The sequence below is a fragment of the Chanodichthys erythropterus genome, chromosome 14 (assembly GCF_024489055.1).
Source record: "Chanodichthys erythropterus isolate Z2021 chromosome 14, ASM2448905v1, whole genome shotgun sequence".
NCBI classification, from domain to species: domain Eukaryota; kingdom Metazoa; phylum Chordata; class Actinopteri; order Cypriniformes; family Xenocyprididae; genus Chanodichthys; species Chanodichthys erythropterus.
In genome coordinates this window covers 44,385,516-44,409,159 of record NC_090234.1, presented here as the reverse complement: position 1 = coordinate 44,409,159, position 23,644 = coordinate 44,385,516, and the positions used below count along the sequence as shown (strand labels likewise).

The window sequence follows — 23,644 nt, the reverse complement described above, 5'->3', positions numbered from 1 at the left end:
AGAGGGGTCCTCTCGGGCTGTGTGTCTTCAAGCGTTCTGTACAGTCCTATAGATGGCATCTCTTCTTTAAGCAGCTGTTCTAAACCCTTTACTAAACCTGCACTAACTGAGCAAACAGGTAACACTTGTGCCTCTCTCATTCTAACTCCAGATGGAAACGGCTCCTTATTAATATTTGTTGATGCTTTCTCTCATTCTCTCTAACTGCTAGTGTATGCCTGATAAACCACATAGATTGTACTGTGTATTATATAGTCCCTTGTGAAAAAGAAGTATACTTTAGCATACTTTATTGGTAACACTTTAGTTTAGGGTCCAATTCTCACTATTAACTATTTGCTTATTAGCATGCATATTACCAATATATTGGCTGTGTATTAGTACTCATAAAGCAAAAATTAATGTCTTATTCTGCATGACCTACATCCCTTAATCCTACCCAATACCTAAACTTAACAACTACCTTACTAACTATTAATAAACAGTAAGTAGGAGTTTATTGAGAATATTAAGATATCTCTGGATTACAGTCAGGACACTTTCCAGAGGGGAAATCTGAACTGTGTTGCATAGATAAGATATCTCCGAAAGGGGGATTAGGGCTGTGTGACACAGTTTAAGGTGTCTTGGCAAAAGGGGAGATTGAAACTTTGTTTATCAGTTTGAAGTACCTTAACAGGTTGCTAGACAGCGGTCCTGTCATGTGAGGTTTAGATCCACTCTGATGGACAACAACAACAACAAAAAAACTCCCTAAGACTTCCTAGCACTTCTATCCAGATAGCAAAATTCTCTGTTTTTACTGTTATTTCTATTCCTTATGTTTTATTTTTATTCTTCTTCTTTATGTAAAGCACTTTGAATTCCATTGTGTATGAAATTTGCTATACAAATAAAATTGCCTTGCCTTGCCTATTGAGGCAAAAGGCATAGTTAATAGTTAGTTAATAGAGAGAATTGTACCCTTATGAACACTTTTTTTTTTTTTTTTTTCCTCAAAAGAATGCTTATTACAGAAATAATATACTAAAAGAATAATTTTGAACTGAACGTAAGGTTTTTGGACACTTAATTGCATGTTAATTGCTTTTGAATGAAAATGTATTTTAAATTTATAGTAAATGTAATTAACTGAACTTTAGAGTGCTTTTTGACCCACTTAAGTACATCTTTATACATCTGTAAATTAAGATATACTTTAATGTAATAAAAAAATGATAAAGTTGCAATTTAGTACATTTGCAATATATTAATGAAATGTAACACTTAAACACACCACAGTTAAAATTATAAGTACAGGTGCTTTAGTATGCAAAACAAGCATCCTTTTTTTAAAGCATGAAAAAAGATAATAAAAACATAATGATTTAAAATATACTTTCAAGTAAAAAGTGTACTCTCTGTAAGTACACTTAATTGGTCTTTTATTTCATTAATGTATTATCTGCAAGCACAATTATGCACTACTTTAAAAAAAATACTTTTGAAGTATACTACAAGTCCACATTCAATACAGTTAAGCACAGTTTTTCACAAGGTTATGTGTATGATAAATAACTGTTATTAATTTTTGTTGAAATATACTGGTAAATTAGTTAAGAAAAATGTGCTGTCATGCGATTAATCGCATCTAAAAAAATGTTTGTGTTTACATAATATGCGTGTGTACTGTGTATATTATATATATATATATATATATATATATATATATATATATATATATATATATATATATATATATATATATATATATATATATATAGTTACACACACATACATGTATATATTTAAGAAATATTTATGTATATAATTTATATTATATATAAATATAATTTGTTTATATTTAAATAAAAAATATTTTTGTTAAATATATACAAGCATGTGTGTGTATTTATATATACATAATAAATATACACAGTACACACATAAACATAAACATTTATTTTGGATACGATTAATTGTTTGACAGCACTAGAAAAATGAAAGAAGAACAGCTGAGAAAGAACATAATGATTTTTTTCAGGCGTCATGTTTCATTTCCTTCAGTCAGCTCAGCATTTTTTCTTTGCGAAATGTGAGACATCAGTGATCAGTAGTGATGACCTCATGGTGTCTAGAAACGACCATTGCAGCATATGTTCCATGAAACAAAGATACTTTGTTGCAGAAGGTCTGCAGATGGTCCTGGTTGTACAAGATATAGATTTATATAGACAAGTATAGATTTATATGTATTAGATTGTCAAATGGTTTTTCTTCAAGACACAGATTTTACTTTTGTCAGCAAGTGGCGACCCAACACAGTACCAAAATTATTAAGCATACAAAATTACATTTAATATAGTCTGGATCATATTTTCATGGTTTTTGGAGGTAGTTTTTACTCTCCATATTCTGAGTGATTTATCTTCTTTCTTCTGACCCAGATCCACCTTCACCAAACCATCAGAAGTCTCTCATGGGGTGGAACTGCTCAAGCCTAACCGAAAGATCTCCCACATTCCTCTATCACACGGCTACACACAGTAAGCATGACCAAGATCACACAACATGCTTTACTAAATCATACACACCACTTCTCCAATGCTGTATTAGGAGTCTTGTGTGTACAGTATTTACACTACCATAAGTTTGGATTTTTTTAAAGGTTTTTGAAAAAAGTCTCTTACGCTGACCAAGGCTGCATTTATTTAATCAAAAATATAGTAAAAAACAGTTATATTGTGAAATATTATTACATTTCAAGAAAGCTGTTTTCTATTTAAATATTTTTTAACATAATTTATTTAATTTAATTTATTCCTGTGTCTTCAGTGTCACATTATCCTTCAGAAATTATTCTAATATGCTGATTTGGTGCTCAAGAAACATTTTGTCATTATTATCAATGTACAGTTGTGCTGCTTAATGTTTTTGTGGAAACAACATGATAATTTTTTTTTCAATATTCTTTGAAGAATAAAAAGTTCAAAAGAACAGGATTTATTTGAAAAAGTTTATTTTCTATAATTATAAAAGTCTTTACTGTCACTTTTGATCAATTTAATGCATCCTTCCTAAATAAAACTTGTTACTTTCAAAATAAAATCTTACTGACAGCAAATTTTGAACGGTATTGTATATGTACTGTATATGAGATTGAATTCTCAATTTCCCCTTTTCAGGTAATAGTCATCGGCAACAGCCTCTCAGTCCTCAGTCTTCCATAGACAGTGAGCTCAGTGTCTCTGAGCTGGAGGAGGACTCCATCTCTATGAGCTATAAGATTCAGGACATGACTGATGTGGAGGTCATGGCCCGACTGCAGGAGGAGAGTATGTCAACTTTAATACGTCATGTAGCGGGAGGATGTTATTCAAAACTCTTGACTTTATTTCAGTGTCACAATATTAAAAAAATGCTATTGTCAGTATTTCCTTGTGTAATTCCAAACCCATATTTTCCATGGAACAAGCATGCACTGATTTATATTAAATTTTGCTACATCAGAAGTCTAAAAGTGTGTCTTGGGGCCGAAAAAAGTATTTTGTAGTCAAGATGTTTAATGGAAACACATTGATGCATGTTTGTGTTTAGGTCTACGTCAGGAGTACGCAACCACTGCTGCCACGGCCACACGCCGTAGTGCCAGTTTTTCAGTACACACAGGTGCACGCAGAAGCATGAGGAGTGAGGCTGAGCTGGAGGAAGAGGAAGAGTATGATCAGCTGTCTGCTCCCCAGCCACGACTTTTCCGTACGGCCTCTATGCAGCGCAGCGTGTCCCACTCACAGAACCTCTCCAGCATGAAAGACTGTCGGCGCAGCCCCTCCACGCCTCAGTACCTCAACAGCCTGTCCTACCAGCAGCTCCATATGCCCAACCACAACTCCAGTACAGCAGAACCCCAGAGTTACAGAGCCAACACAGGTCAGACAACAAGGTCTTATGAAGTGTAGAGTGAAAATATACTGATAACACTAGGAATTCAATAAGTAAGAACTCAATTTTAAGCAAGATTACATAATATTTAAGTAATATTAAAGTTTCATTGTCCTTTGTGTAGTATAATCCTTCCTTTCCTTTTGTAATGATGGTGTCCAGTTGTGGGATTGTGGGAAATGTAGTGAGAAAGGGAAGTCAATACTTGGGAGAGGTGGTCAATACTCTGGTGGCCATCAGTAGGCACCTCAAGAGTCCGCATTTGTAACAGAACCACCCTCGGGGTCTACCTCGTGGTCTCGGAGTAGGTCGCTCATGATGGTTCTGAAGAAAATCCAAGGTTAGTGCTGGGTCAAGGATGTCCTCAGTTTTGACCCAAGATTGTTCCTCTGGGCCATAGCACCTCTGAGGGTTCTCCTGACCATGGAAAACATGGAGGTTGGAATCCCATCCCAACACGCACTGAAATGTGTTGTGACCGGTAGATGGTTTCTGCATGGAATTTTGTGCGTATTCTGCCCATGGTAGGTATCGGCTCCAATCTGATTGGTTGTGCTGGTAGTAGGTCCTGAGAAAACAGGTGATCTCTTAGTTTAAATTTTCTATTTGTTTGATTGGGGATGGTACCCTGAGGTGAAACTGACATTCACGTTCAGCAAATGGAAGAAGGCTGTCCACACACAGCTGGTAAATTGTTTCTCTTATTCCGAGACAATGTCGTCTGGTAGTCTGTAGAATCAGAAGATAGAGTGGAAGAGTTGTTTCGCTGTGTCCAGAGCTTCTGTAGAGGGATTAGTTGTCAGGCCTTTGAGAATATATCAATTACCGTCAATATGGTTGTGTTACCTTAAGAAGTGGGCAGGTCAGTGACAAAGTCGATGTTAATGTGTGACCATGGTCGTTGAGGTGTAGGGAAGGGGTGTAGCAGCCCCACAGGGGGTTGTCTGAAAGGTTTGGAGGTGGCACAACTGATGCAAGGAAGTGAATGTACTCACCACCGATGAGTCTCCTTGGGGAGGCCGAATGAGACAAGTTGCCCGGAAGTGTCTGTCCTGGCCACAGTTGGTGTTTGATTCTCTGAGTACTTTCCTCAGCGGTGAGTCGAGGGTGTCCAATTTAAATTGGTTCCAGCTCCTCTGTTACTGATATATTCAGTGCTGGTGGAACTCTAGGTGGTTGACCAGAATGAATGAGATTGTCTAAATGGATGGCCAAGTTGATGAATTGATCCAGGTTCCTCACTTCATCCTGGCATCTGAGCTCGGATTGCAATTCAGGGTTTAGTCCTTTGCAGAAAAGCAGTTTCAGTGTATCATCCACCCACACTATTTGGGGGGCCAGAGTGTGGAATGCGAGTGCGTACGCTGCGGTGTTTCTCTGTCACAGACTAAGCAGTTGATCCCACGGAATGTCTTACATGGAATACTTTGCACAGAATGTTCTTTGACTAGCTTTTCTCTGAATAATCAATCTTGTATCACTGAGTTAATCTTGAAATCCAACTATCCATTCTGTCGACTTGAACCTGCTTCTATTTCTCTTCTGAAACTCTGCCATTCTGTCATCTCTGCACCTATTACTCACTTCATAAATACATGTCTTGCCTCTGCTTATTTCCCTTTGCCTCTTAAAACTGCCACAGTTACCCCAGTTCTCATGAAACCCAACCTTGACCCGTCAGTTCGATCTAATTATTGAATTAGATTTCAAATCTACCATTTATTGCCAAATTGCTGGAAAGTACCATTGCTTCCCAGTTGATCCCTTTCAATCTGGTTTTTGCCCACTTCATAGTACTGAAACTGCCCCTTTAAAGGTAGTGAATGACCTACTACTTTCTGGTTACTCTGGCTCTCTCTTTATAGTTCTACTACTCGACCTCAGCTCCGCCTTTGATACTGTCTACTGTCTGTCATGATTTACTTATTTCCCACCTCTCTGATGTGGGTATTTCTGGTGTTGCTCTTTCTTGGTTTTCCTCATCTCTCTCTGATAGACAATTTTACATTTCAGTGCAGGATTTTTGATCTGCTACTATCCCCCTGAAGCAAGGTGTCCCTCTGGGTTCAGTTCGTGGTCCATTATTAATCATCATCTACATTTCAGATCTCTACATGTCTACGTGTCAGATCTCACATTGACATGGTTTTAACTATCATTTCTTGGCTGATGACATTCAAATATACATTATCTGTAAGCCTGCTCTATCCACTCAAATTGATAAAATTTCTACTTATGTAAATGAAATAAAAGATGTATTTGGCTCCAACTTTCTGAAACTAAACATGGACAAAACTGAGATCATTATTACTGGAACCCCATCACTTGCTAGCAAAATGTGACTTAATGTGTGAGTTTGCTGGTACTCTCATCAAACCATCCAGAATTGTTAAAAATCTAGGTGTTATTTTTGATTCCTCTCTCACCTTTGAGGCTCATATGAACTCTATCACCAAAACTGCATTTTTTCACTTACGCATTGCCTAACTCAGTCCCTTCAACAGTGTCGAAGATGGCGAAACAGTCATACATGCTTTTGTTTCATCCTTTATTGATTACTGTAATGCCCTTTTCATTGGCTTACCTGCTAGCTCCATTACCCGATTGCTATATACTCAATACTCTGCTGCAAGAATACTCATCCACCCCAAATGTTCTGCCCACATCACACCTATTCTGTTTGAACTCCACTGGCTACAGGTGCAAATACTACTGCTCAGTTTTAAAACTTTTCATGGCTTGGCTCCCCACTATCTTTGTAATCTGCTCCTTTCCTACATCCTGTCTCGATTACTTCGTTCTTCTGAATTTGGCCCTCTCTTTGTCTCTAGGTATTGCCTCTCTTCTATGTGGGGTAGATCATTTCGAGTTGTCACACCTAAACTCTGGAATTTTCTCCCCCGTTACTCTGTTGCATTTGTAGTATTTCTGAATTCAAATCACAACTCAAAACCCATTTGTTTTTTAAATGTTATCATTCTTATGTTGTGTTCTGTATTTTATTGTGCTTGAATCTATATTGCTGTGTGTTACCTTGTCCATGTATTACCCCTTTTACTGTCTTTTTTTATCTTTGCTCTAATATACTGCTTTGTAATTTTTTACTCCTCCGCTTGTACTGTTGTTCTGTTATTATTTTCTACCCTATTGCTGTTATCCTTTTTTATTGTATCTACATTGTTCTACATTGTATCCAAATCCTTGAGCTATGGAAAGGTGCTATATAAATGAAACATATTATTATCATTATAATTATTAATAAGCTATAATATATTTTAAAAATGGGAGTGTCGATATATGTAAACGAATGAACCACAATTAATTTTGTGATTTTAGAAGTTTCAAGAACTGAATGTTCTTCAATAAAAACAAGCTATGGAGGGGGGAAAGTTTGATTCCAGTTTACATCTTTAGTGCATGTTTTTTTAATTTTAATTAAGTTATTTTGTTTAATGTATCGATAATAATCATAATCATATTATTTTAAATAATTTTAAGTCATCCTGAGGCCCTATTCAAGGTTTGCTGGGGCCCCATTGTGGGTCCTGGCCTACTGGTTGAGAACCACTGCTATAGATTATACTTATGTAGACTATAGACTATACATTACACCTTTTGTACTAGATTGCATGTTTCATCACGTGATGTCTTTCTTTTTTCAGATAAGCTACGGAGAAGCATGCCAAACCTAATTCGGGCCCCTAGCATTCCCAGTGTCATTGGTGTGCCTAATGTTTCTGCTCCTACTGGTCACATCGCTACATCATCCTCATCTTTGTCGTTACTCCGAAACAGTCAGAGTTTTGATTCCCACAATGTTCTGACCAAGATACAGTCTGCAAGTAAGACTAACACTGTCAAAACATCCTATTAAATATAATGATAATTGTCTTGTAGTGGATTATATCACACAAGTTTTGCTCTCTGTTGAATTTCAGTTCCCCCTCCTGGCCAGTTACAGCAGCGGGTCCAGAGTGTGGGCAACTTCTCCGTGACAACACGGCCACCTCTGAAAGCCACAGCGTATGTGAGCCCTACGATACAGAGTTCTACCACAATGCCTTCCTCTGTTAGTCTCAACTGTCTCTCCAGCAGCAGTATCCCCCTCCCCAGCAAACCCAGCACCCCCTCCAGTCGCAGCGCTCTACCTCGACCTGCTTCCTTTGTTGGGACAAGTGGGGCCACACGGAGTAAAATTGCCCAGCCTGTACGCAGGTAATCATTAACAATTTGCTTGTGGGCTTCATGTCGCTGTTTAAGAATGCTAGAATTCTTAAGAATTTCAAAATGGATTGCTGTTGACTGCAGACTAGTGATAAGCTTATTTTAATTATGTAGACATAAACAAAATATTGACTTATAAAGTCACTTTTTGTAATTCAGTGATTTATTTGTCTGTCACAATAATGTAAAGGCTATGAATGATCTTAATTGGGAGGCTTTTCTCAGCAAATATTAATATTGCATTAAATGCCAATTTTTTAATTAATTAATTAATTAGCCTAAAATATGTCTCACTTGACAGATCTAAAATACTGACAGGAATTATTGATTCTTAGAAGTCCCATGTGGAAATATTCACTTTGCTAAAATGCAGTTGTGAAAGTAAAATATTTAATATTTTTGTAAGAAGTTCAATTTTCAATTTAATCTACATTACTGTAGTGAGCCTAAAGTTTAGGGTCATGATTATTATTTTTTTTTAATTAGCAAGAATGCATTAAATTGATCAAAAGTGACAGTAAAGACATTTACATTCTTTTGAACTTTCTATTCATCAATGAATCATGAAAAAGGCATTTTCACAAAAACATTAAGCAGCAAAGCTGTTCCCTTTCGTGGGAACTATCGACGCTACGTCGGATGACGTGATGGGAACCCTCTGTATTTTTGTGTTCGTGAAGCACCTCTGTATCCAACCAATGAAAAGACGCGACGTCAGAGGCGGGTGACGTCACGGATCAGGAAGCTATAAAGCACACCTGAACACAAAGCACGCCAGCTTCTGTTGTCTTCAGCAAGCGTTCTCTGTATCTTGTCTGTCTTATTTATTGTTGTCTGTCTGATATATATATATACATATTCACACAGTGATCTCTTCGTCCGAGGACAAGAGTTTCAAAGCACAAAAATAAGACAAAAAGCATTATGGCGGAAAAGCAGCAACAGTTTAAAAAGTGTACTCCTCCTTGTCCACGCTACATAGTGACAGGAGATTCACACGACATGTGTGTGAAATGCCTGGGGGTTGAGCATGCACAGGCGGCTCTCGAGGGAGCCGTCTGTGTACACTGCGATCAGCTCACCCTCAGAGTGCTGCGATCTCGCCGGGCGCTCTTTGAGGAGGGCGCCGAGGCGAGTGTTCCCCGCGGGTCTGGTCCCGCTGTTGCCGAGGCACAGCGAAGGCTGCACTCGTGGGGTTCACAGATGGATCTAGCAGAGGGGGAAGAGACGGGCACTGCCCTATCGCTTCCCTTACCTGCTAGACCCAGTGTCTCTTCTTTGGTGGCGGAAGCACGCGTAGCGGTTTCTTCCCCCCGAAGAGAGGCACCGATGCTTAACATATCTTCCTCCGAGGAGGTTGATGTGGAGAGCGTCGATGAGGAACCGCCATCCTCATCCCCTGCTTATGAGGAGCTATTAGAGGTAGTGACCAGGGCAGTAGAAAAGTTAAAAATCGACTGGCCCGCGGAAAAAGCTGAAAATAAACCAAAAAGTAAGCTTGATGAAAGGTTTCTTCCCGCGCGGTCACTACCTCAGCGCCGGGGTCTGCCGTTTTGTCCCGACCTCCACACCGAGGTGTCGAGGTCGTGGAAGAGGCCAGTACAATACAGACTGTACAGCCCGCAGACGTCACTATATAGCAATATAGTTGGGCTGAAACGTCACGGCTATGGGGCGATGCCTCGGGTCGAGGAGACGCTCGCGAGCCATCTCTCACCCGAGCCCACATCGTCCCTTAAGACCCCGACGCTGCCCACCAAGCCCCTAAAGACAACTTCCAGCTTGGTGGGCAAGGCTTATTCGGCGGCAGGTCAGGCGGCGGCATGCCTTCATACCATGTCTATCTTACAGGCATACCAAGCCGACCTGCTGGGGGAAATTGATGACACTGGGGAAGCGTCCTTTGAGGCTATTCATGAGCTCAGAAAGGCAACAGATTTAGCTCTCCGGGCCACCAAGGAGACGGCCAAATCCATCGGCCGCTCTATGGCAGCCCTGGTGGCCACGGAGAGGCATCTCTGGCTCAACCTCTCAGACATCAAGGAGAGAGATAAAAATGTTCTCATTGTAGCGTCTGGACTAATCAGGCACACAAAATTATTCAATATAGTTAATGAATTACCTATGAACTCACTTTATCAAAGCTCTGTGAACCCATCCCCCTAAAACTGCAACTAGCATCCCAAACTAGCTAAACTACAGGAAGAACTAGGTGTCCTGTTACAGATACTTGGACCTTTTACGATCAGTAACAATTTTGCAGAGACCAGTGACTCATTCTTTCTGAGAGGGACAAATAAACTCTCTTAATCCTATGTATTCTCTATATAACCACTTGGGAAATGTATAAACATGTATCCAATTTTCCCATATCACGACTTTCCTTTTATAGGCTTTATTCTATGTATTAATTCTCTCTTTTGAACTATTTTGGTATTAATGTTCCATAGTTGCAAATGTATAGTTGACTGAGATCACATTGGCAGCATGTTTGGTATCTACGGACTCCAACTTTAATTTCCTATTTGGTAATTTATGTTACATGTTACTAACTCTGTGACACATTAGTATTATAAGAATTTAGAGGGTTCTTTTCTCATTCATCCAATCCAGTGTCTTATGCTAATATCTTGCTATAGAACAAAGACTCGTAAAACTTCCCTCCGAGGGGAAACTCCTTATTGGCTCAGACACCTTAAGAGGGTGTGACATCTTCACCTCTTATATTCACTGAACACAAGATCAAGCTTCTCTTCCTGCTCTTCCTCCTCTTCTTCTCTTTTACTGATGAATGCTGACGTCAAGATGATGCTTTAAGAAGCTAGAAGCTTCTAAGGAACCCCAAGCTTGTGCCAGGCCTCGGCCTAGACCTTCCATTCACCAAAGATCCTCTGAATCCAGCCGGTTCTCTTTCGTCAAGAAAATATCAGCAAAGATTCAACAGGAGCCTCCACAAATTGCATCAGGACAGTTTTAATTCAACTTGGAGAGACATGCAAGTATCAAACTTAGTCTCATTATCGGATACATTGAGTATCCTTACCCCTTTTAAAGAAGGGCCTGTTAAAACTAAACTGATGGTTTGCTCAAGGCTGTTGATCTGCTGAATGTCCAACAATGCTGTAACTTCTTGCTTCCTGTACTCTGCTTTCTCTCTCTCTCTTGGTAAACTGTATGCATGTATGTGTGTGAATGTTAGAGTAGTTTAAGTGTTTAGTCTAGTTAATAAAGTCTTGTTCATGTCACACGTAAGGTTGTCCGTGTTTTGCGCTCATGTACGGGAGTCCCTATTCATGTCGGTCCTGACTACAGGCTTTTAGTAGAATAAGATTGTTATTTCCTATAACCTGGAAATGAACATTTCTTAGTTAATAAACAATTAACACTGTGTGTTCATTGAACAACAGGTTAATTGATTGTAATATTAATTTTATTACATTAAGTTAATTTTATTGACTGATTAAAATATTAATAATTAATTATAACTAGTTATGATTAATTATTCATATTTATTTTGAGCTAATTTGCTACATCATGGACGCGCCGCTGTCTCCTGATGGCCTGTTCGGCGACGCAGTGTCAACTGTCGTCGACAGGTTTCAGGAGACACGAAAGCAGACAGCGGCATTTTCTAAAATTATTCCCCGCCGCTCTCATCCCCCCGAGGCTGCTGGGCGGGAGCAGCCTCGGCCGACAGCCAGCTCCTCAGCACACAGGGTGCAACAAAGAGCCAGTGTCGCCTCCCGCGCTCCCCCACAAAGATTTGGGGGGCCGGGGCGGGTGGCACAGGCGAAGCCTTCCGGAGGTAGGACGGATCTGAGGACCGTCATTATCTCCCGGAAGGCTTCAAAGAAGAGGTCCTGACCTTTATAGTGCAGGATCTCTCGAGGGCAGCCCCCTCCGGGGGGATTCGGATATCGGGTCCCTCAGGGGACCGTCCTGTCAACCCTGCCACCCAGCGTGCGTCAGGGCACAGCGGTCTCCGCCGATCCTCCGAGGAGGGTTGGCCAGCACGTGATTCGCCTGTCTGCCGGTGCGCCGCGTCAGATGGACGAGCCAAGTGCTCAAAAAACACCAGAGACCAGTCTCGAGAGACTGGTTCCCTTAGTAGAATATTTGGAAGAGTGGAAAAATCTCCCGAATGTTTCGAAGTGGGTGCTGCTCATGGTAGAACAGGGCTACAGAATTCAGTTCGGTTCACAACCGCCCAAGTTCAATGGGGTGCTTCCTACGGTGGTAACCCCAGAGCAGTCTCTGGTGATGGAGCAAGAAGTAACGACGCTTTTGCAAAAAGGGGCTATAGAAAGGGTTTCCCCTCCCAGCAAAATGTCGGGCTTTTACAGCCGCTACTTCATTGTTCCGAAGAAGGATGGAGGGTTGCGTCCGATCATAGATTTACGTGTGTTAAATCGATCAGTAAGGAAGTTGAAGTTCAAAATGCTTACACTCAGACAGATCATCCCTCAGATCAGGTCCGAGGACTGGTTTGTAGCGATAGATCTGAAAGACGCATACTTTCATGTATCCATCCATCCTTCACACAGGAAGTTCCTCAGGTTTGCTTTCGGGGGCGAAGCTTACCAATACAGGGTTCTTCCGTTCGGCCTATCCCTCTCACCCCGCACGTTCACGAAGTGCGTGGATGCAGCGCTGGCTCCGCTGAGACTCCAGGGCATCCGCGTGCTGAACTATATCGACGATTGGTTGATACTAGCTCAAACAGAACAATTGGCAGTTCAACATCGAGATGTTGTTCTGTCGCACATGAAAAGGCTTGGGCTGAGGCTCAACGCCAAAAAGAGTGTGCTGGTCCCAAGTCAGGTTGCAAACTATTTAGGTGTAATCTGGGATTCCACCACGATGCAGGCGCAGTTGTCCCCTGCTCGTGTGAGTTCCATTCTCGGGGCCGTGAAAGGGGTGAAATTAGGCCAGTCACTCACTGTAAAACAGTGTCAGAGACTGTTGGGTCTGATGGCAGCTGCGTCCAACGTCATTACTTTTGGCCTCCTGCACATGAGACCCTTACAGTGGTGGCTCAGGACCAAGGGGTTTTCCCCGAGGGGAAATCCTTTTCGCATGATCAAAGTCACGCGGCGATGCCTTCGTGCTCTGTTCATGTGGAAGAAGCCTTGGTTCCTAACCCAGGGACCCGTGCTGGGGACTTCTGGTCGTCGTGTAATGCTTACGACAGATGCTTCCCTCACGGGCTGGGGGGCGATCATGAGTGGTCGCTCGGCTCAGGGTCTTTGGGAGGACCATCAGCTCTCCTGGCACATAAATCGGCTGGAGATGATGGCGGTGCTTCTTGCACTGAAACACTTCCTCCCCGACCTGAGAGACCATCATGTGCTGGTCCGAACGGACAACACTACAGTGGTCTCGTATATCAACCATCAGGGGGGTTTGCGGTCTCGCCCATTATCAAAGTTGGCCAGTCGCATCCTCCTCTGGTCCCAGGGAAAGCTCCTCTCGCTGAGAGCAGCCTACATCCCCGGGCGGTTGAATGTGGGAGCGGACGCCCTGTCGAGGCAGGGCGCGAGATCGGGGAATGGAAACTCCACACCAAGGTGGTGGAGTTAATATGGAAAACTTTCGGTCGAGCTCAAGTCGATCTTTTGCCACAGAGGAGTCAGCTCAGTGTCCTCTGTGGTACTCACTTCAGCACCCAGCACCTCTAGGGCTGGATGCCATGCTACAGACGTGGCCGAGGCTACGTCTGTATGCATTTCCCCCAGTCTCAATGCTCCCGGGAGTTCTGGAAAAGGTTCGCCAGGAGAAGGTCGACCTAATATTGGTGGCCCCTTACTGGCCGACCAGAATATGGTTTTCGGACATAATGTCTCTTCTGCACGGCTCTCCCTTAGAGCTTCCCCTCAGGCAGGATCTCCTGTCTCAAGTGGGCGGCACGATTCTCCATCCCCGCCCAGAAATGTGGAAACTGTGGGCCTGGCCCCTGAGGGGGCAAGGCTCATAGGATCTGGTCTCCCAACTGAGGTTGTGGAGACCATCCTTCATTCCAGAGCTCCCTCCACGAGGAAGTTGTACTTATACAAATGGAAATTGTTCTCTGTGTGGTGTGAACAACATAATTTGGACCCGGTCCATTCTTCAGTCTCAGACGTGCTTCGGTTCCTTCAGGAAAAGTTCTCGGAAGGTTTAACCCCTTCCACGCTGAAAGTATATGTGGCCGCTATTTCGGCTCATCATATTCCTGTAGGGGGCTCCTCGCTGGGTCGAGACCCTCTAGTAGTACGCTTCCTCCGTGGTGCACTCAGGTTGAGGCCTGTGGTGCGCACAAAGACCCCGACCTGGGACCTCACTATTGTGCTCCAAGGGCTGGCTGAGGCTCCCTTCGAGCCAATAGAGGAGGTGTCAGACAAATTCCTGACACTCAAAACTATCTTTCTCTTGGCCGTCTCTTCTTTGAAGAGAATTGGTGATTTACAAGCGCTGTCAATAGCTCCATCTTGTCTTGAGTTTGCGCCTGGTATGGTGAAAGCCTTTTTGCATACCAGGCCGGGCTATGTTCCAAAGGTTCCGACGAGGGTCCCAGGCCCCATTGTACTTGAGGCTTTCTGCCCGCCTCCTTTTGCAAACTTGGATCAGGAAAGGAAGAATCTGCTTTGCCCTGTAAGAGCATTAGATGCGTATGTCCACAGAGCTGCCCTGTGGAGAAAAACAGAACAATTGTTTGTGTGTTATGGGTCCCCTAAGAAGGGGGGCCCAGCATCTAAACAGCGGATGAGCAAGTGGGTGGTCGAGGCCATCTCACTTGCATATGAGACGGTGGGGCGCCCGTGTCCTTTGATGGTGCGGGCTCACTCCACGAGAGGTATGGCCGCGTCCAGAGCTCTTCTATCTGGTGTCTCTATGGACGACATTTGTGGTGCGGCTGGATGGTCATCCCAGCACACCTTTATCAGATTTTACAATCTTCACCTTAATATCACTCCGGGGGCCAGGGTGCTACAAGATAGCAGCCAGGCACTTGGAGAGACGGCGTAGTTGGGATTGCGTTCCCATCACGTCATCCGACGTAGCGTCGATAGTTCCCACGAAAGGGAACGTCTCGGGTTACGAGTGTAACCCTTGTTCCCTGAGTAAGGGAACGAGACGCTACGTCACGTGGCCGTATCTCCTGCATACCTGGTGCGCTTGCTTCAGACAACCTACAGAAGCTGGCGTGCTTTGTGTTCAGGTGTGCTTTATAGCTTCCTGATCCGTGACGTCACCCGCCTCTGACGTCGCGTCTTTTCATTGGTTGGATACAGAGGTGCTTCACGAACACAAAAATACAGAGGGTTCCCATCACGTCATCCGACGTAGCGTCTCGTTCCCTTACTCAGGGAACAAGGGTTACACTCGTAACCCGAGACGTTTTCAACATAAAAGAAATGTTTCTTGAGCCAAAAATCAGCATAGAATGATTTCTGAAGGATCATGTGAAACTGATGCTGAAAATTTTGCCATTATAAATAACATAAATAACAATAATAAATAACATTTTAAAATGTACTTAAATAGAAAACAGTTATTTTAAATGATAATATTACTGTGCTATTTTTTGATAAAATAAATTCAGCCTTGCTGAGTGTAAGAGACTTTTAAAAACTGAATATATATATATTTTTAGATTCATGTCATTCTTGAAATTGCTAAAATGTATTAGAATGTGTAGAAATGACATTACATTAACCAAAAATAGTACATGCTGTAAAAATTGTTGTTCATTGTTAGTTTGTGATGGTAACAGACTGATCCTTATTAGAAAATGTTAAATGCACTATAATGTATACTCAGAAGTATTGCTGTCATTAACTCTAGTCACTGTCGTTACAGTTTACTGACCCCGCCGAAGAGTGTATCTGCTCTGAGCGCCCTGCGTGACGGGAGTTGGAGGGACGGCTGCTATTAAAACTGCTCTGCACACTGACCTTAAATGTTTCAGGCCCAGCTGGCTGGGCACAACTGTTGCTTTTAGACCTTAAGTGGAAGTAAAATAACGTCAAGTGATTCAGAGTTGAAAAATACTGTTAATAAACGCAATACAGCACCACTGCAATATGCCTGATGGCTGAAACCCAGAGCATAATGCATACAAGTGTTTACGTGCAAATAATTTGCCTAATTGCAGCACAATTTTTTAACCACTGAAACCAATTGTCAAATGATATTATTCATTAATTATGAACTTTAGGACAACATTGGTTTTGGTAGATGTTATAATTTAATAAGCATAAGTCATTTGCTCTCTCAAATAGCACTTTTACTGTTAACTTGCATTGTTACATTAGATAACCAGTAGTGCCAGAGTAGTACCAGATTGCTTTCTGTTGTGCAAGTTGCATTCCTTTTTATAATGTTGTCAATTGTTTTGCAACATATGGCAAGAGAAGTATTAAAGTGATCTGATGCAGACTAAAAGCAGACTAAATGTACTGTCAAAAACTGTATACTGCAATGTTGAAATACAAATGCAGCCTAGAGTACAGGGCAGCCATTCCAGATTGTATGTTTACATGATGCTCATGAAACAGAGCACTGTGGATAAGACATTTGCACATCAAACGGTAATATTTGTTTCTCTTTTTTAAAGTATAGGTTTATGATGGAAGGGAATGGATGGTTTGTTTTTCCAATGTTGAATAAAAGGCTTTTAAACTGAAATATAATGTTTGTACTGTACCTGGAACAGAGGATGTCAGAGATAGGGAACTGAAATATGATATTCAAGAGAATCTTTGAGTTTTTTATTTTTATTTATTTATTTTTTAAAGACATCTGAAAAAAAGTTTTCAACATTAATTTAATCATTTAGGAGATATGTGCCGATGTATTTTGGGGTTTGGCCCATAATGGCAAATTAACCTATTTCATGTAAACAATGTTCAAACATTACAGTACACTACTGGCATAATGTTGGTTTAATGTTGAACGTTTGATATTTAGGGACCATCACTAAAGTTACATCTGACATTGATATGCACATTTCTAACTTCAATAACATTTGAAGGGAATAATTTACAGCCATAAAATCAACTGTAAAGTGATCATCTAGGTGTCAGCTATGATGCACACCTTTAAATTTTTTGGTATTTATTAAAATAAACTGAAATTATATGTAAAAATTACTATTTTTACACATCATTTGACAGTATATTTCAGTAAATATCAATGATGTAAAAGGTGTGCATCATAGCTGACACCTAGATGAACAGTTTACAGTTGGTTTTATGACTGATATTTGCATATCATATATAGCGTAAGTACAGTAGTGAAAAATAGTAATTTTTTACTGTGATTTCAGTTTATTTTAATAAATATCAAAAATGTAAAAGGTGTAGCTGACACCTAGATGAACACTTTACAGCTGGTTTTATGGCTGTAAATGATTCCCTTCATATGTTATTGAGCTTTAAATGGCATATTTATGTATGAGCCCATATACAGTAGTGAAAAATAGCGATACACGTTTTGACAGTTTATACGATTTGACAGTTTATTTTAATAAATATCAAAAATATAAAAGGTGTGCATCATAGCTGAAACCTAGATGAACACTTTACAGTTGATTTTATGGCTGTAAATTATTCCCTTCAAATGTTATTGAAGTTAGAAACGTGCATATCAATGTCGGATGTATCTTTAGAGACGGTCCCTAAATTTGCGAATATTAAGCATCCAGCGTCAAACCAACTTCATGCCAGTCAATACCCAATACATTGTACACGTGAAATACAGGACAATCTGAAAAAAATATTGAAGGAATTTCAAAATGATCAGCCATTTATATCAATGTGAATGACAGAGGAAGGCTGTTAGCTTAGAAAAGAAATAAGCTGACGTGAAAAAAAGAAGATAGAAACAGCCGATACTGTTTTAACTGGTGTTATCAAAGAAAATAAGAAAACCTTTTGATTTTTTTTTCTCCTGTTTATCGTGTGTTAAAGTAATCAAATGGCATTTAAAAAAAATATTATTAGAGAATTATATGTCTTTTTAAAGTTCCTATTTTTTTTTTTTTTTTTTTTTTTTTTTTTTTTTCTTACAGCAGTTCTAATGACGCCATCATAGACACGTCGAGCTGGAGTTATGTTTATATATTTGTACCTAAACATTCTATTACTGTTATTATGACGGAACTGGAACTTTTGCTGCTCTAGTCTTTAGTTCTTGTTTACGACTAATAAGAAGAACAAGGTCTTAACATGAAGGTAAATATCTGATACATAAAGTAATTTAAATAAAATTTTATTCAAATAAAATTTACTTCAAATACATAAAGTAATCACCAACTTATGTTGCAGTTTATATCAGAAAAACATATTTCTGAAACATCTCTAATGATGATCTCTATTATTTGTTGTTCATGACTCTTTCCATCTAACGTTACATGCTACTGTTTGAGTCACTGCAGTGGCAAATGTGAGAAAAAAGGTCACTGAACAGCAATATATGAACATGGTAAGTTTTGAATGTTACATAATAAAACATAATAAAATAGTATTAACATGTTAAAGTGCAACATGAATCTTTTATCTGAAAAACAAAAACATTATCACTGATACTAGTTATACTATTCTTGACTCTCTCCATCTACATGCCACTGTTTGAGTCGTCACAATGGTAAATGTGGAAGAAGAGTCATGTGAGAGCAAACAAAGAAAAGGTAATTGCTACTAAACTTTTAAGGGCATTTAATTGGCATTGTGCAGGTCATCTGTAGATAGATACACAGGCTACATAGACTTGTTTTAGATGTAGATATGTATCTCTTTAGGCACATATCTATAGAAATATACATAAATCAAAAAGTTGAAATGAATATCATATAAACATTTATTTCTGAAATATTGCTCTAATACTGGTCTCTGCATGACTCTCTGCCACTGTTCGAGCCACCACAATAGTACATGTGGGTCATGTGACAACATTAAATTAAAGGGATAGTTCACCCAAAAAAGAAAATTTGATGTTTATCTGCTTACCCCCAGCGCATCCAAGATGTAGGTGACTTTGTTTCTTCGTAACTTTGTTTCTTGTAACGATCGGTTTGTGCGAAAAACTGAACAGTATTTATATAATTTTTTACCTCTAAAACACCACTATGTCCAACTGCGTTCAGGGTTCGTTTAGTGAGGTCTGATCGCGCTCTGACAACGGCAGTGATGTCTCGCGCATATACTTCAATGAGAGCGAGACATCACTTCCGCTGTCAGAGCGCGATCAGACCTCACTAAACGAACCCTGAAAGCAGTTGGACATAGTAGTGTATTAGAGGTAAAAAATTATATAAATACTGTTCGGTTTCTCGCACAAACCAATCGTTTCGTATCTTAGGACATCAATGTGTAGTCACGAGCTGCAGGGTTTCATTTGGATTCATTTGGTGAACTATCCCTTTAACATGGTAAGTTCAGTAACCCAATTTTTTAATAACAAAATCAGAAAATTGTATTCAAGTGTTAAAGTGCATCATGACCCCCCCCCCCCCTGAAAAATAATAATAAATCCTAATAAAAATATAATAATATCTCTGATATTAGTCTTCTCTGTTTATGACTGTTTGCTTGAACACAAGATGTAAACACTTCATTAGAGTGCTGAAAGGCATTAATATAGTACAGGTCATTTATACATCTGAAGATAGATAGAAATATAGATTCTGAAATATCACACTAATACTGGTCTTCTCTGCTTGACTCTCTACATGCCTCTGTTTGAGCCGCCACAATGCTACATGCGGGTCATGTGACAACATTAAATTAACACCGTAAGTTCAGTTACCCGAATTTTAATAGAGTAAAATCAGAATGTGTTTTTTTTATTTGAATGCATCAAAAAATGTATCTCTGATACTGATCTTCTGTGTTTCTGACTCTCTTCATCTACATGGCGCTGTTTGAGCGCACCGCAACGGGAAACGTGGCCAGAGTGGTCATGTGACAGCATTAAATTGACACGGTAATCCAACTTTTTATTCCAAAACCTAAATAACATGCACTGTTCAACAATATTGACATCAGTCTTGTTCAAAGTCTTGTCCAAATATTTATGCACAACTGTCCAAGTACATCTTTGTTGTTGTTCTTTTTGACTGTGCAGACAGGACAATGGACGAGGTCTGGATTGCAGCTACTCTTTACCCAACCAGGTTTGCTCATTTGCAACCTGGAAATATTACTTTAAGATCAATACTTTTGGACTGATGATACACATTCATTTGAAGTTTTCTTATGACAGCAGTTATAAAAACATTATGGTATATAACAATAACATTTTTACAGTTTTCTACAATTTACATTTTTTTTTACTTTTCTTTCAGTCTAACAGAAAGAAGGAGTGATTTCCTATGGAAGTCAGTTGTCCCTTTTGACCCCAGCATGTATTGCTATAACCTGTTTCATCAAACATGGACTTTGCTGTAAAGATACATTAATATTTGAACAGATACTTTTCACTTCTTTGTAAGTTGAATACGGAAGGCGGCCTGGCGGAAGCTAGATATTTTACTTCACAACTTGTTAAATATGTATATAATTTTTTACACAAACACATCACTTCACTTCAGAAGGATTTTATTAACCCCCTGGAGCCGTGTGGAGTATGTTTAAGATGGATGTGGATGGATGCCGTTTCTTCAGCTCATACTCGTTGATCCCGCTCACTGCCATTATAAAGCTTGGATGCATCAGGATGTTTATTAATATAACTCTGATTGTGTTCATCAGAAAGAAGAAAGTCATATACACCTAGGATGACTTGAGGGTGAGTAAAGCTTGGGGTAATTTTCATTTGAAAATGAACTAATCCTTTAAATGCTAAACTGAGAAGAAATTCTTAAATATTTTTCAAATTTACACTCACTTTACATTCACTCCACTAAATGAATTCTTCATGTAAAACCTTGAGAGGACTATGTGATGTTTTAATTTTTAACCAGGCAGATTTGTGTTGGAAACTCCCTATGACAACCACTGACCACTGCAATCGCATCGACGTCTATATGCAACAACAGCACACATTTGTAAGTATGTGGATTGTGAATTGAATTTGTATTTGAATTTCACTAATAACTAATTTGAGTAAAAAGTAGACATTAGATGGTACTGTTCTGACACATTTTGTAGCACTTGTTTCTTGCCTCCGGAACCAACTGGAATCTTTGTGTAAGTGGAAAAAAATGCCAAACAAAGCACAAGAGGTGAGTCATCTTACAATATTGTTATAAATTAGTATTTTTTTATTACGCCATTATGTCTCATGTCCATGCATACTGTATTTTGTCTTTTAGGATGCTGTGATCAATATGAAATCCGTGCAGGAGATTGCTAAGCAGTTGGGGTTTGAATGGACCGTTCTAGCATTTGAACTTGGATTCACCAGAAATGAAGTCAGACAGTTTCATGCAACATCCAAAGAAAAGAGGGTTCAGGCTCAGAGAATGCTGGAATCATGGTGTGTATTAATCCAACACACTGTTAAATGAGCTCTTATTCTTAAAGTTGTGGTGCTATTAAGTGGTGGTACCTCTAATGTTTGATAGGTATGAGCGTTCCTGGGACAAACCAAACAAAACCAGGCTGCTGCAAGACGGTCTTGAGCGGGCGGGCCGTCGTGACCTGGCCGAGAGGCTGCGCTGCCTGCACTGGGGTCACCAAAAGCTCAGCCGCAGAGTCGAGCTGCCCTCTGCCTTCCCCTTCATCATTACCGTCCACAAGACCATAGACAACAAAGACGCCTTGAGCAGGATAAATGTGCTTAATCGCAGTTATAACTAAAATGGCAAAAAAGAAATGAAGGTGAGCTAAAAGTCTGAAACTACTAGTGAAAATGCCCTTCAAAATTTGATCTACTTTGTTTTCTAATTTAACTAAATGTTTTTCATCGTAAATGCTATTATCAGACAACTATTTTAAAAAAGAATGTCATTTGGCTTGTCTATCTTTTGCTTCGATCTCAGCCACACTCTAGCTAGCTGCATGAACTTTAACACCTTAAAGAATTAGTCCACTTTTAAATAAACTTTTCCTGATAATTTACTCACCCCCATGTCATCCAAGATGTCCATGTCTTTCTTACTTCAGTCGAAAAGAAATTAAAGTTTTTGATGAAAATATTCCAGGATTTTTCTCCATATAGTGGACTTCAATGGGCACCAAACAGTTGAAGGTCAAAATTAGTTTCATTGCAGCTTCAAAGCATTCTACATAATCCCAGACGAGAATTAAGGGTCTTATCTAGAGAAACAATCACTCATTTTCTAAAAAAAAAAATTTAAATTTTATACATTTTAACCAGAAATGCTCATCTTGAACTAGCTCTCTTCTTCTTCTCTATTTGAATTCCAGCAGTGTAGACGCTGCTAAGTGTATTACTGCCCTCCTCAGGTCAAAGTTTGAACTAATTGTTATATACTATTGAACTAGCATATTGAATATAAAAATTAGTTCAAACTTTGACCTGTGGAGGGCAGTAATACACTTAGCAGTATCTACACTGCTGGAATTCAAATAGAGAAGAAGAAGAGAGCTAGTTCAAGATGAACATTTCTAGTTAAAATGTATAAATTCTTTTTTTTTTTTTTTTTTTTTTAGAAAATTAGTAATTGTTTTTCTAGATAAGACCCTTATTTCTCGTCTGGGATCGTGTAGAACAATTTGAAGCTGCAGTGAAACTAATTTTGACCTTCAACTGTTTGGTGCCCATTGAAGTCCACTATACGGAAAAAATTCCTGGAATGTTTTCATCAAAAACTGTAATTTCTTTTCGACTGAAAAAAAAAGACATGGACAACTTGGATGACATGGGGGTGAGTAAATTATCAGGGAAAGTTTATTTAAAAGTGGACTAATCCTTTAAGCTCATTTTATCCAGCACGATTTGAGAATGCTCCAAATTTTCAATGTGGCCTCAGACTTTTGGACCCCACTCTACATATTCACTGGTATTCAATATAATTTTAATGATTTAGAGCTTTTTTTAAATACATACCTCATGAAACTATTCTTCCTGTTACCAATTACATGAATCAGACCGATTCAATTCACTCTTCTGTCATTTAATTAAACCCTCATACAATAAATTTACATTTACGGTAAAAGCACACTGCCTTTACTCACGTGTTGTTGTTTTGATAATAAAAAGGTCATAACTGTCTTTCTCAGTCATAGTTGTAAGCACTAGCCCTTAATGCGTTCAGGGAAAAACTGCAGTGCTGCTTTATTGACCCTAATCTGCTTGAAAAGCAGTTAAATCTACTTCAGTTAAATGATTCACAACTTTCCAGTATGCTTCAATGCTTCAACCTAATATCAATTTTAAAATGATAATAAATCCTGTCTGAGCACAGAAGACAATTTTATTGTATTTTATAAGTATTTTTCATTTGAATCATTTAACAAATATAAATTTTTAATCTATACACTACATAAAGATTTGAACAAAACATTACAGCAAGGTCAATTGTGTGTGTGTGTATATATATATATATATATAT

At 39.5% G+C, this 23,644-nt stretch overlaps 2 protein-coding genes across 2 annotated transcripts; both read left to right on the top strand.

Moving 5' to 3' along the window:
• The first annotated feature begins 3,253 nt into the window (after nt 1–3,253).
• Nucleotides 3,254–16,099, top strand: slain1a (SLAIN motif family, member 1a). The gene is made up of 4 exons (XM_067410316.1): nt 3,254–3,314; nt 7,584–7,763; nt 7,860–8,136; nt 15,985–16,099. The coding sequence occupies exons 1-4, from the start codon at nt 3,254–3,256 to the stop codon at nt 16,058–16,060; spliced, it is 594 nt and encodes a 197-aa protein (XP_067266417.1). The 3' UTR covers nt 16,061–16,099.
• Nucleotides 16,100–21,145: 5,046 nt separating this feature from the next.
• On the top strand, nt 21,146–22,085 carry wu:fc50b12 (uncharacterized protein LOC103911624 homolog). The gene is made up of 4 exons (XM_067408641.1): nt 21,146–21,172; nt 21,276–21,349; nt 21,440–21,603; nt 21,692–22,085. The coding sequence occupies exons 2-4, from the start codon at nt 21,329–21,331 to the stop codon at nt 21,924–21,926; spliced, it is 420 nt and encodes a 139-aa protein (XP_067264742.1). The 5' UTR covers nt 21,146–21,172; nt 21,276–21,328; the 3' UTR covers nt 21,927–22,085.
• The last annotated feature ends 1,559 nt before the right edge of the window (nt 22,086–23,644 follow it).